Raw genomic sequence first — 13,988 nt, forward strand, 5'->3', positions numbered from 1 at the left:
CTATCTTCAACTGATTCCATTATTTACTAACTGTTTAGTTGTAGTCCAGTAATTTAAATTCTCTGTGACTCAGTTTCCCTATGTGTAAAATGGGGATACTAATAATACTTACATATCTCATAGAATAATTATTATGAGAACCCAATGAGTTAATATTGATGAAGTGTTTATAACAGTACCTGGCACATAGTGTTTGTTAAAAGGTAAAATATAAATAATTAAAATTTAAAGCAACCACGAAAAAATTTTTTTACCAATTAAGTTAGCAAAAATTAGAACTCTCAGACATTTCTGGTGGGTATGTGAATCGCTATAACCTTTGGGGAAAAATCTTGGCATTATTTTAAAGTTAAAATTATCCCTGGCTGTTGCATTAGCAATCCCATTTTGAGGAAGTTATTGCATATACGTAACTAAAAGTACCAATATAAGCACATATCTCAAGAATGTCTACTGCAGTATTGCTGAAGTGGCTAAAAACAAGATACCACTTGGATATCTACCAAAAAGCGAAAAAGGCTGAATAACATGCAGTACATTTATATTATGGAATATTAGGTAGCTGATAAAGAGAATTAATGTATCCACAGACCTAGAGGGATGTCCAAAGCAAGGTGCACAGTAACATATATAGCATGATCCTACTTTGGTAAAAGCAACCAAATAAAAATTCCTATATAGGTGTTTATAAGGTAAGAACATGGAGAAAAAATCAGAAGGTTATACTCGTATACTATGCAGCTCACACTGGTTGTCTCAGGAATGGTGGGAATGGAGGGGAGGGAAGGAGATGATTATCTTTATCTTTACACATTTTTAAAGTTTGGTTTTACTTTTTTCAATGAGGATATAATCCTTCGGCAATTAAAAAATAATAAAATAAAACCCATCCTTAGAGTTTTTTCCCCCCCATGTATTTCCCTTAAAATTCAGATATGGTAACTTGAAAACTGCAATTTTTTTGGCTGAAAGTTTCCTTTGGGAATAAATGCTTTTTATTTGTAAAATTATTATTAATCATAACAATAACTAAACATTCAAAACCTATGTAAGTTTCATAAGCAATTCCATATTTTCTTTCAAACTTAGCAATTTATGAAGTTGTATCATACATATGTAAATTCAGCACAATTATATTCATACACATTTGAACTTGAATTTTGAATGCATAAGTCAGGAAATGCAAAATGATGGTTCCCAAAGCTGCCATAACTTGCTTTCTTATGCATATGTAGTTTATTACATGATTGCACAGAGTGTTAACTTTAATGCCTTAATACATATGTGCAATTTGGCTGAATTATTGCTGTTGTGGGAACTATAATTTTGAATTTCCTGACACTTTGTATGTGTAAAATCTCAACCATAATGTTAAATACAGCTTTTTAATTTAATTTAAAATTTAGTAGTTTATTCAAATCTATTCACACTACCACATTTTCCTACAAACACTGCCCTTTGAGAAAAATAAAACTAACTTACAGCTAAGAAATCATTCTGCTGCTCGATTCACTCTCTTAGATCATAATTAGTACCAGTCTATGGAATAATCCAGCCTTACAAGTAGTTTAAAAAATACTTAGGAAAGTAAAATTCAATTTGGCTTGAAAATAATGCCTTGGTTTTATCTATACCTTATTAATGCCAACACGTTTCCTACTACTCTTTCTCCTTTCTACCAACTGGGTAAAAGACTCAAATCTTTACACTCTAAAATCATTCAGCATTACTCCCAAAGCAGAACTCTAACCAGAAATCAAACAAATAAAACACATGTATAATAGGCAGAATAGACTCAATTTCCTTTGTGCCCTCGGCATCTAAATCACGCTTATTTTCAGGGTTTAAAACTATTTCTCTTACATAACTATGTATATATAGAGCATATCTGAAAGTCATGATTCCAATGAAAGATAAATTGTCAGGTTTCTTTCTCTAAAATATGGAGGGAATAGAATATGAAGGTGTCACCAACAGCTTTGTCCCTTTGTCCAGCTAATAAGTAGAATCTTTACTATTTTAAGGATGTTTATGGTGGAATGCCCCAAATCCAGCCCAATATAGTCTTGTGCCCAGACCCTATGTACGCTGCGGTTCTCAGTTAACTCCTGTCAGATCTATACAGTGGACTAGGGTAATCTTACTGTTTGGACAGCTGGAAAATCACAGCAGCTGCAGCAGCAAAAACAGCAAAGATTCTCCCCTTACACACATTATATTACATGGCCTTCTGCAAACTGGTATGCTAGAAAGCATAATGGAGTAGGAATCAAGTTACATATTTGAATCCTTGCTTTGTCATAATAAATGTGACCCCGGGCAAGGCACATTACTTAGGAATCATTCTTGACAGCATTCTCTCTTACCTCCCATAGCCATTTAATTCACTGAATTCTGTCAATTCTAGATTCTAAAAAGCTCAAATGTGACACCTTTCCCTACAGCCACTGCCTCTACTCAGATCACAGCTACTATTATCATCTCTTTCCTGGACCATTATAACTATTGTCTTCTCATCTCCCTGGGTCCTCTCCTATCTTGCCCCTCTAACTTCCAATCCATTTTCCATTCACCAGTCAAAATGACTTTCTTTAGAAACACAAATGTGATTAGGTCACTTCATCAGCTAAAAACAAACAAATAAACCACCAATGGCTTCCACTGCATATATGACATACTTTTTAAAAAATCCTCCATAGGACTACAGGATTTCCAACCAAATGTCCCTCTACTACCTCTCTGGCCCCATCAGGAGCCATTCTTTTCCCCACACATTACGCTCCAGCTCACCTGGATGCTTTCTGCTCTTCCAACACTCCTTCCCAGCTAGAGATCACCTAACATGGCATACACTCTGGCTCCTACGGTCCTCTCTCTTTGCTTAACTCCTACTCATTTTTCATATTGTAATGTGATTAAATGTTACTTGTTGAGGAAAGCATTCTCTAACCCTTCACATTAGGGTGCCAATTATCTATGTTTATAGTACTTTCCCTTCACATTACATATTATGTGGAAGTTAAATACTTATCTGTAGAATTATCTGTTTAGTCTCTCTCCTCCTTGAGGTTGAAAGCTCGAGGACAAGGAAGTGTTCATTTATTTGTGTGTTTACTCAAAACTTATGACCTAGCAAGCAGGTGGTTAATTCATATGTGTTTGATGAGTTTAATACCAATTTCCTCATTTACAAAATGGGGTTAAAAATTCTTGCTTTATCTCCATCTTTTTTTTTCTTCTTCTGTGAAGCACTTGAACCAATATGCGTATATTCAAAAGCGCTCTGGACAGTATAAAGCACTTCACACATAAAATGTTTTATATGCACATGAACAGGTATGTGCTTATCTTTCTGTGGGTGTAGAATCTGTGTCATGAAAATGGTGGTCAATGACTGGTATCTTTGTAATAGGTGAGGAAAAGATCTATGAATGCAAACATTTACTTGTGCATCTATATGCAAATGGTATATATTTTCTGCTCTTGTAGCTGTGCAAAAAGTAGGAATGGGGTTTGATGGATTTTGGTATTCACATGGGTCAATATCATATAACAGGACCCTTGACCTGAAAAACAGGCCATTCTTTTGTCTACTGAAATTTCATCTGGAACAAGACTCTGCTATACTCGAACTAAATCAAGGAACATGTAAAAAATACTGTGTAAAAGAAAATCTTAATGAAATATTGACGTTCTGGGAGTAAAACAGAATGTATTATCTTAAAGACCATTTTGAAAATCAGAAGACACCTGTAAGTAAACACTGATACATAAATTCTGAGATAAAATGGAAAAGTAGTAGCAGAATATAGGATTCCTACTGCTGAAATATAACAATCATTTTCTTGGAAATGGAAATGACTAAGACAGTCCTACTGAGTTGACACAGGTAAGTCAGGATCAGCAGCAACCAGACTACATTCTTCTTTAAGGGCAGTTTGTACCTCTGATTCTCTGTATAGACAGTCCTCAACGCATGATGATTCATGTGCTATCAATTTTTACAACCTGTATAGCAGGCAGCACCCAGTGGACTGCTATTAGCCTGTCTGCTGCCTGGTGTTCCTGGTACAGGCTTCCCCAGACTCCCCATTTCCTTTTGTTCCTACAGTCCTTCTTTCCAGGCTTCCTAGGATCTAGGCCAGCACAACCACAACTCTCCAACTATGTCTTTTTAGATCCTACTTCTATTATTCAATGTAACAGTTATCCCTCCTGAAATGTGGTCAATGCAATCATATATCTTAAGTCTTTTCTTTCCCCCCCAAAATTATCAGAAAATAGGAAGTGTTTTAGAAATAACTAGACAAAAAAATAATAACCTAAGTAAGTAGGCCTCTGCAAAGATAGAACCAAAAGTACCAGGACAACAGAAAGATTTGCTTAAAACCGATCTGTTTCCCCATTACATGACAATGAGAATGCAATATGCTAGAAGCACGAGGTCAATATGAGCTTGGGATAGGTGGCGTCAGGGCCATAAGATGGCCTTGAAAGACGTACTGAGTGAGACAGTCAGTATAAGAAGTGGTGGGGAAGGGATAAAGAAAGGAAGGTTCTGGTTTTTAAATACGTAAAAGCAAGCAACTATTTGGGTACCACAGATCTGCAACTTTTCATGCTGTTTGGCCAAATCAGTGTGGGTAACATATCATGTAGCTGCAAGGCCACACTGTTTTACCTGTCTTAGCCACTGGCTTCCACCACCTGGAAGGAAAAATGGCCAAGTAGCAGCTTATTCTCCTGGTGTCCTGTAGAAACCAAGCTGGGACTGGAATGATCCAGGCACTTCAAGTGGGGCTTAGAAAAGGGCGTCAACATAACGAACAACACATACCCAACATCATAGCTTTAAATAGCTATTGCCCAAGAGTAACAAACATTTCCATAAAGTGTTCTTGGGTTGGCTAATAAAATATTCCTTTCATTATGAAACAGATTAAGGCCAAAATGATAAGAACTACAGTAAAATGTATATAACAGGGTATCAATTTGGAAAAACCTAACCAGAAAGTATATTTCTGACATCCTACCTCTGTGAAGTAGTTGTTCCAACCCCACATGGAGCAGTGCTTCCACCAAGGTACACTGGGCTGCAACTAGACATGTTCAACAGATGGGAGAAAAATAAAATAACAAGAAAGAAATATGAGAAGTTAATTTGGCCTCATTGACTCTATAGTTTTGTAATCAAATTGTATATTTTCCTGAGCAAGCCAACTATTTTAAACAGGTATTTATTCCAGAATCACTGTTTTATTAGATATAACCAGTATACTTAGGAACACTCAAGGAGTTAAAATGAGTCACAGAAAAATGTGTTTGCCAAACAATGTAAGGGACAAAGTAAATACTGAAGAATATAACAGAACATTAATTTTGAGAAACTGTTCATTTACCTTTTTTTTTTCTTTACATGGCAGAAAATTTACAATAGCAATAATCTCCCGTTCAAGTTCCTTTACACTAAGAGGTCATAGACCATAAGAATATTAAAGATATTGCTATTGGTCTTTCTCCTGAAAGCCAACCAGTGCTTTGTTGTGAAATGTCACTGTTGTTTAAATGTTAATAAAATCAACTAGACTATGCTCATAGTGTTTGCTCACTAGTGTGTATAATTCACCAGAGCAATCTCAGCTTACCTTTTACCAAGGCCTTGAATGGAAGCTCTGACAGATGTGTTACCTGAAGATTTAGATTTTAATTTCTGTTAAAAAAACAAAATAAAAGGCCAAGAATAACTTAGATAATTGTAACATGAAAACTAATATTCTTTATAACAAGAATATTTTTTAAATGACAAAAATTTTGTTATCACTTTTAAGTTTCTGAAATAAAAACAATGATCAAAACCTTTTAAAGGCAAAAGGGAAGTAGGCTTCCCTGAGGTATTTGCAAATTACTCTTTTAGTCTAGGAAATTGATATACTGCCATTATTAGCATGCTAATATTAGGGTCACTTTATAACTCTTCAGTTAATACTAAAGTTCAATGATTTAATATGAAGGACCTTCTATTTAAAATTTTATCCTGGAAAAATTCAATTGAGGAGGAAAAAACCTGACTCATTTTTAAAGGCTGTGAATGGTACTCACCTGAACTAAAAATAAACTAACCAAACTCCTGGGTAACTTCAGGAATATTAATTTTGATCCAATGGGAAGGTATCAACCAATAGGCATTCAAGGAAAATGTAGCTATATAATCACAACAACACAGTAGTTCCTATATGGTTACATATCATCATTAGCAGGCATTTATTAAGTGTTAACTGGTATATGGTACCAAACAACATAAACCAACCCACATACTAGGACCACCGCCAGAGGGGAAGTGAGATGGAGAAAAGGCAATTTAAACTATGCAGAGACATGCCTTCATTCTACCTAGTAAGTAACGAAATTTAAGGAGGCAAAAATATTTCATTTTACTATTTCTCTTAACTCTTATTTGATGTTAAACAGAACTGGAAAAACTTTGGGTGCATGTCTGAAAAATAATAATTGCATGAGTTTCTATTTTTTGGAGCATGTTTCATATACCATCCAGGCTCACACTTATGACTTCAAGCTGGCATACTGTGATATTTATTGTGTTTCTGGGCTTCCCTGTGTGGGTCTGAGAGCAGTTCAGAAACATAACAGAGTGGGCAAGCATTGGGGGAAGGAACAGTACTCTTAGGAGCATGATGTGGCCTCTGAAGACAAGGTGGGCATGCACCGGCCATTCACAGACACTTTTCCTCATCCAATCAATGTTTTACAAAGACCTGTTCTCCTTAAGAAGTTTATTTGGGTTGCTTTCTCCCTTGCAGGCTGTAAAATTGGATATAACTGAAAAAAGGAGCATATAGAAAAAGTACACAAAAGTTTATTTCTTCATGATTGTAGCAGTTACTTCTATTTCAAATCTGAGTATCTAAAAGCCAAGCCAGAGTAGTTCCTTCTGCTGAAATGCTTTAAACCGAAGACAGTGCCCCACGTACAGATATGCACCCTGTAGTACTTAATAATTGCTCAAATGATCAATGTATCACATCATGTAGTTGTTCTATTAAATTAGCATTGCTATTCAGCATTCATGATGCATTCTTGTCTGCAGAGTATTCAACACCATTGCTATTGTGTTGACTTAACCTGTCAACTAGTCCATCAGCTTATTAATTTACCTCAGATGAATTAAAAATGTTAAATTTAGAGACATAAAGATCTTAAGATCTATACTAGTCATTTTATTTTTCATCTGTCTCACAAAAACATAGATGGCCCACATCCATATCCTTACCACCATCACTGCCTAGTGATTTTCAGTCCACTGTGTTGTTTTAACTTTCCCTCCCTTTAACAAAACCTTTGGTATTATATTTATTTCTTAGATTTTTTTTCTTTGTGGTCCTTGTAATTTAGACTCCCATTTGGTCTTTATTTTAAATCTAACAAATATATTTTGCAATCACCAAAATGGTAAAAATCAAAGTATATAAATTCTCATACACTGCTGGTAAGAATATAAATGATACAGCACTTTGGAAAACACTTTGGCAATGGGTAGAAAAGTTGAAAATGAGCACACCTTATAACCTAGCAATTCCTCTTCAAGTTTATACATCCTAGAGAAACTCCTGTGCATGGGCAAAAGAAGACATCTAAAGATATCTGAAGAAGCATTGTTTTTAAGAGCAACAACTGGGCACAATCTAAATGTCCATCACCAGGGAACTGGATAAATAAACTGCGGTAGAGTTACATAAGAGCTATTATATATCAATGAAAATTGTTTATGTTTACATACATACGTAATAAAAGTATAAAAGTATGGCTAGAAAGAACAGTGATTACCTCTGGGAAGGAAGGCAGTAGAGTAGGATTTGGGGAATTCTTAAGCTATAATTTTTATTTCTTTAAAAAAATCCAGAGAAGCAAACATGGCAAAACATTAATATATGTTCAGCATGAGTGGTAAACATATATATAGGTGTCTGTTATATTATTTTATGAGCTTTTTATAAAGTTGATATTCATACACAAGCATTTAAAAATTAAAATGTTAACAATTTACTCATGGTTCATGGGATAACGGCCATGACATTGCATCTGAGATGCTAAGCATATTCCTATAATGAAAACTGTTGTTGGTCTTTTATAAAAGTGTTCTTAGAGTCTACAAATAAATATAGGTAACCAACTTCAACTATGAGTTGATATTTGTTCTAACAGCTTTTCTAATTTCACATTCTTGCTGAGAAATGAATAACCAAACACATATTGAGAGTTTCTAGTATTTTATTTCTTCTACAACTCTAAGTGGAATAATTTATTTAGATGACTGTATTTCTCAGAATGCAAAGGACTATAGATACTTGTGCATTTCATAAGTTTTCAGGCTATTCTAAACATGTATTGAAATAATGAAAAAAATCATTGCACATTTATAACACTTGACTTACAAAGGGTTTTTTATCAAAGTTGGGCTCTTCAAATATTTCATTAATAAGACTGTCAAGATCATCTTCTTTTTTAAACGTTTCTGTTGATCTGAAAAACAAAACAGCTGAAGCTTAAGAGCAGATAGAGTCAGGCAGTATCAGAAGAATTCTGTTTAAATTCTGTCTATTAAGAGTTGGTAATAGAAGGATAAATGTGATGTTAATTAATTTTTTCCTGCTATGGACATAACCTGTTTGTTGAGAGAAAAATATAGTTTATCAGTTACAAATTCACATATGTACTTTATCATTACATACTTAAGACATTTAAAGCTATAAATTATATTCAAGAGAAAGCTGGGCATGTACTTTTTTTTAACATCAACCACTTATTTAAAGAATACAAAATATGTACAATTTTAAGTAGAACCTGAGAATTATAAACAAAGATAATTTTAATGTCTTTCTAATTTTTTCCCTAAGGGTTTCATTGTAAGTTACATAATAAAATCTTTTTACTAGAGGAGCCAAAGGTTATATACTCAAATGATCAATACAAGAAAAAAAAAAGAGAAATATTTGCTTGACAATATTTCAACTACCTTTCTACCTTCTGCAGGTAAAGCCATTGCAGGCTTATTGATAAACTGTTAGTGCATGGAACTTCTATTTAATAGCTAACATTTACTGAATGCTTACTATATAAATGAAGAAACAGACAGAGATTCAGAAATTCACTCAACATCAAATAGTGAGAGAGGCTTGGAATTGAATCTAAGGCAGTCTGTACACTTAACACATAAAACTCTTTTGAGTTTACGTTACAGATGCCGTACATCAACTTCATAACTTTACTGGACCATTAGCTTATATAGCCCTTGTTACTACTTGTGAGTAAGATAATTAATCTAATGTAAGAAAATCCAGAGACTGCTGCCTTACAGTGAACGCGATTCCACCTATTTCCAGGGTTTGCCTCTTTAGTTGCTCCCTTTTATCCTTAATGTCTTCCACTCTGTACTGACTTCTTACCCTGACTTGTAAGTATGCTTAAGCCTTTGCTTTTCAAAGAAGCACTCCAAAAAACCCTCTTGAAAAATGCCACCCTCTCTTATTCCTGAAGAGCAGTTTATATTCATTATTTCTACTTCCTTACAAGTATATTGGATTTAGCATCAGCTGGTAACCTGAATGAGGGTTTGTCAACCTTGGAACAATTGACATTTAGGGCCAGATAATTCTTTGGGGGGTGTGTGTGGAGGGGAGAAAAAGGCTGCTGTGCACTGTAGGGTGTTTTGCCATGTCCCTGATTTCTACCCACCAGATGCCAGTAGCACACCCTTCCCTAGCTGTGACAATCAAAAATGTCAAGAAATTGCCAAATGCCTCGAGTGGTAAAATCATCACTGGTTGAGAACTACTGACCTAGTTTAAATTATTTAATCTCTCTGAACCTCTAACATTTTATTTGTAAAAAAGGAGATCTAGACAAGTATTTAAAACTTCTTGAAGGTGTAGTATTTTATCTCTGGCCTCTACAGCCCTCAACTATAGTGAAACTCTTTTCTCAAAGGTCACTACTGACCAAATCACTACACTCAATGGCCTTTCTCATTTTCAATCCTTTTTAATCTTTTAGAAGCATCTGACATTGTTGGGTACTAACACCTTTTATGACAGCAGGTTGCTAAAGATGTCTTGAAATTTTCCCCTCCTTTGGTTTTCATGATATAGTCTCTGGGTTCTGCTTTCTCATGCAATTTCACAATTTCAAGAATCAGATGCATTCAAACTTTACCAACATAATCAGTACCTTTAGGGATCCAAACTGACAGCCTACATAAGATTTTGGTCTGTTACTAGATCACACAATTTCATGATGCCTACACTTGTCTATGCTTTGCTACAGAAATGAAAAAATAAAGCCATCATTTCATTGAGAACTCATGCAAATTTTAAAGGGCAGTGTAATATATTTTTATTTTTTTGTCTTTTGATACTGTAATATAATAATCTTAATCGAAGGTTAATAAACATTATCTATCTGTACCTTTGTTTCTTATAGTTTAATCTTTATTATATAATATATAGCTTTTGTCAAAAATAAAAGGTATAGTCCAAATAAAAGAAATATAAACACTTGAAACCCATAATTAAATGTGGAAGACACATAAAAGCTTAAATCTAGATCTACAATGTTCTGATAGAATTGGAAATATGACGGTGGGCAAGTAACTCTTTTTTAAGTCTTGGTTTGTTCAATTAAACGGGATGACATTTCACCTCATAGGGTTGCGGAGATTAAATGAAATACCATATATAAAGCACTTAGCATATACAAAGCAGTCAATAAATGTTAGCTATTATTATAGATATTACCTAGGAGATTATGGTATTATTTATAAATATTCTCATCTGTATCATCCTGAACCTCTTTATTACTATTGCAGTTCAACCTGGCTTAGTCTTTTAAAAAATTAATCACATATTTCTCTTTATCATTTTGAACACTTCAAAAAATTGCATATGTTTTGACCACTTACATTATCAATTGTTCCTGGTATCCAGATGTACATGGTCATTTATTTTATTATTTGCAGATCTATCATTTTAAGAGACAATTTCAGTATTTTAACTCTTATAAGGAAAAGATACAGGCTACATTGCTATACAATAATCAGCAGTTAGTCACCTGCTAATAAATTCATAACATAATTAGGTTTGTTACTTTTAAATATCAACTTTGGCTCAGGACAAAATTTTAATGTTTGACATTATATACCAGGTGGGGACTGTATTTGGTATTAGGTTTAGGGTCTTTGTTGCTGTTTTTTGCATAATTTATCTTTACAACTACATTGCCAAACGCAAAATTATAACACATGACAACAGTACTGGTTTGCTACAACTTTCATAAGTGTATTACTGAAAAATCTGACGTAGTTAGGTGGGATGGGGTGCTAGAAGCATTACGGATGGATTTTAGTAGTACAGTAACAGGCTATGGAGAGAGGCATAAAAGGACCTGTGCTTGGAGAGGATCCATCTTAGCAGCCCTTTCCATTTTAAGCTGCCTGATGGAAGATATCCTAACCCTCTGCACACTAGTTCTCCTAAGATGAACAGGCTCCGGAAGGCTCTTTGATAAACTGTCTCCATTCCCTAAAGGAACAAACAAAAAGGGTAAAAGAAATCGCAAGGTGACACTGCTGTGGGATACTGATAGTAGATGTGCTGGGAATGAGTACTTAAGGGCATCCGGCATACAAGATACTAATATACAAACTAATGAGTGATATTTGCATAAACATCCCATCAAGTGAACATTAGCCCATTCAAAGTAGGTATTTTACTTGGCTCTACATTTATTTTTTTAGAACGGTGCCCAGTACTCAACTAATTTTTAGAACTTGTTTCTGAACTTTAGAATCTTTTCAATGTATTTATCTTCTGAGAGTGAATTTTTGTAAACAAATAAACGTCATTAGAGGTAAGTCTGGTAAATTGGGTAACAAAGTTGAGTAATATTTCTGGGAAATCATACACATGCACACCAAAACAAAAACCACAGATGTAGCCATAAATTAACAAGAATGCCTTTCCACAAACGTTTCCAACAGGTTCTAGGGAGAGTTACTGCAGAGGTTCCAAGTTATCACTTTGAAGGGCAATTCTCATTATGACGCGAAATTCTGTTTTTTTTTTTTTAATTTTGGGATTGTGGGGAGAAATGAGACAAAGAAGTCCTATTATAACTACAGTAGCAAAAAGACTGACAAATTTGAACGGTAATTTTTTCGGATCAAAACCCAAAAGACTTAAGAAATTTCCCCCAATTCTTTGAGCTAAAGAAAAACGGGGGCGGGGAGTGGTAGATGAGGGAGGCTAAGGGAGATCAAATACATGGTGATGGAAGGAGAACTGACTCTGGGTGGTGAACACACAACGTGATATACCTGTATTACAGAACTGTACACCTTAAATCTACGTAACTTTGCTAGCAATTGTCACCCCAATAAACTTTAAAAAACCAAAAGAACAACAAAAATTAGCGAATGATGACAATACAACAGAATCGTTTACTTCAACAGTTGGTCCAGGGATTATTCTATTTCGGGGATGGGGTCAGAGACGATGGGTTGAGGTTCTCTGTACCGGCACCTCACAGGGTGAACAGAGCCGTCTTCGCGGCTCAGGAGAGGGCGCCTAAGCAGCACCCCTCTCCTCACCTCCTGTAGGACCTTCTGGGCTGTGTGGTGAGCTCTCTGGGACTTGCCGGGGGCGGGGTCGGGCCTCGGTAAGCGAGATGCCAGAGTCCTCGTGGACAAGGAGTTGAGGTGTGCGAGACTCCGAGGCTGGGGAACTGAGGGTCTGTGCCTTAACGGGGAAGAGCTGGAGGCTGCGGGCGGAGGGGCGGCTTCAGGCCTTGGAGCAGGCTTGACCAGAACAGCCCACCCCTCCCGCCCGTTAACCTGAGATTCTCTTTCGCCTCGCCTCGGTTCCAGTCGTTGCTGAGGATGCCACCGCCACCGCCACCGCCACCGCCGCAGCCTCTGGGCCGCTCGACCTTGTCCAGGCTCAGTGGGTCCGGGCTGCAAAACTTGGACTCGACCTCATCCAAGAGCTCGTCCAAACCCTTCGCCATCTTGAGTCGTTACGTCTTTCCCGGCTCCAGTTTCCAGGGCGCAACGCGTGAACCCGCCGCGCGCGCCCTCGGCCGCGCCCACCCCTGCGCATGCGCGTGCCTTCCCGTGCCGGCGGCCCTGGCGTTGGTGAGGGCTTTGCGCCGACAACGCTCGCACAAAAGGACACTGTGGGTCCCCGAGGTCTGGTGGCGCCAGGGTCCTCGCGGGGCTGGAGGTCGGAGCTGTTTCTTCCTGCGCGACCTCAGGACGCTTCGCTTTTCTTCGTTCCAGGTTGTTAGACGCTTTTTGGTCCCATCTCCCCCTTCTGGTTGTAACTACAATCACACTACTCCCTAACTCCCCCATCACTCCTCTTCCGGCTTCATTGGGGTCTCTTTGTATTGTACCGTTTGTAAATTCCTTAAGTGATCTGTGGAAAACCTTAAAACTACAAAATGAGAACAGGTACCCGCAAAATTTCGGCTTCCCGTAGTCGGCAGGATTCGAACCTGCGCGGGGAGACCCCAATGGATTTCTAGTCCATCGCCTTAACCACTCGGCCACGACTACTGCTGTTGCCAGTTGCACCGGTAAAATCCACATAGACTCTATACACAAGTGTCTGCAGTAACATGTTTGGATGGGGAGAAAAACATTGCAAAGCTGCTCTGTCACATAAGAGAATAATTTTAGATTTTTGAAAGGACTCTTAGAGCATACCCCATCCAACATTTTTTTTTTCCATCAGAAAAAACTGATCTAGTAAAAAATGTAAAGTTAGAGTTAGAAAACAGGAGAGAGGAAGAAAAGCCCAGTACTCTGTACACCTGCTTGCATTTTGATGGAGCTGTTTCCGGGAGGGAATATAGAACCTGATCAGCCTTCAGCTTCCTTTCGTTACTTCCAGCTCCATTCCCCGGCCTTGCTCTTAGAT

The 13,988-nt window shown here is 36.8% G+C and overlaps 1 protein-coding gene and 1 non-coding gene across 4 annotated transcripts in view; both read right to left on the reverse strand.

The window, feature by feature from the left end:
- The window catches only part of CFAP418 (cilia and flagella associated protein 418), a 25,910-nt gene extending 12,774 nt beyond the window's left edge, over nt 1–13,136 (reverse strand). The window contains exons 1-4 of one of the 3 annotated variants that reach the window (XM_019632011.1): nt 12,902–13,128; nt 8,451–8,538; nt 5,646–5,710; nt 5,034–5,099 (exon numbers count right to left, since the gene is read on the reverse strand). In XM_019632011.1, the coding sequence (XP_019487556.1) occupies nt 5,034–5,099; nt 5,646–5,710; nt 8,451–8,538; nt 12,902–13,074 (392 nt within the window). In that variant the 5' untranslated portion in view covers nt 13,075–13,128. Of the gene's footprint in view, nt 1–5,033; nt 5,100–5,645; nt 5,711–8,450; nt 8,539–11,454; nt 12,355–12,901 lie in introns of those variants that run through there. The other 2 variants (XM_019632010.1, XM_019632012.1) reach the window with 2 other exon arrangements.
- Nucleotides 13,137–13,542: 406 nt separating this feature from the next.
- Nucleotides 13,543–13,624, reverse strand: TRNAS-AGA (transfer RNA serine (anticodon AGA)). Its single transcript has one exon. It is a non-coding gene; the product is annotated as a tRNA-Ser (tRNA).
- Between the last annotated feature and the right edge of the window lie 364 nt (nt 13,625–13,988).

The sequence above is a fragment of the Hipposideros armiger genome, unplaced genomic scaffold, assembly GCF_001890085.2.
Source record: "Hipposideros armiger isolate ML-2016 unplaced genomic scaffold, ASM189008v1 scaffold_1066, whole genome shotgun sequence".
Classification (NCBI taxonomy): domain Eukaryota; kingdom Metazoa; phylum Chordata; class Mammalia; order Chiroptera; family Hipposideridae; genus Hipposideros; species Hipposideros armiger.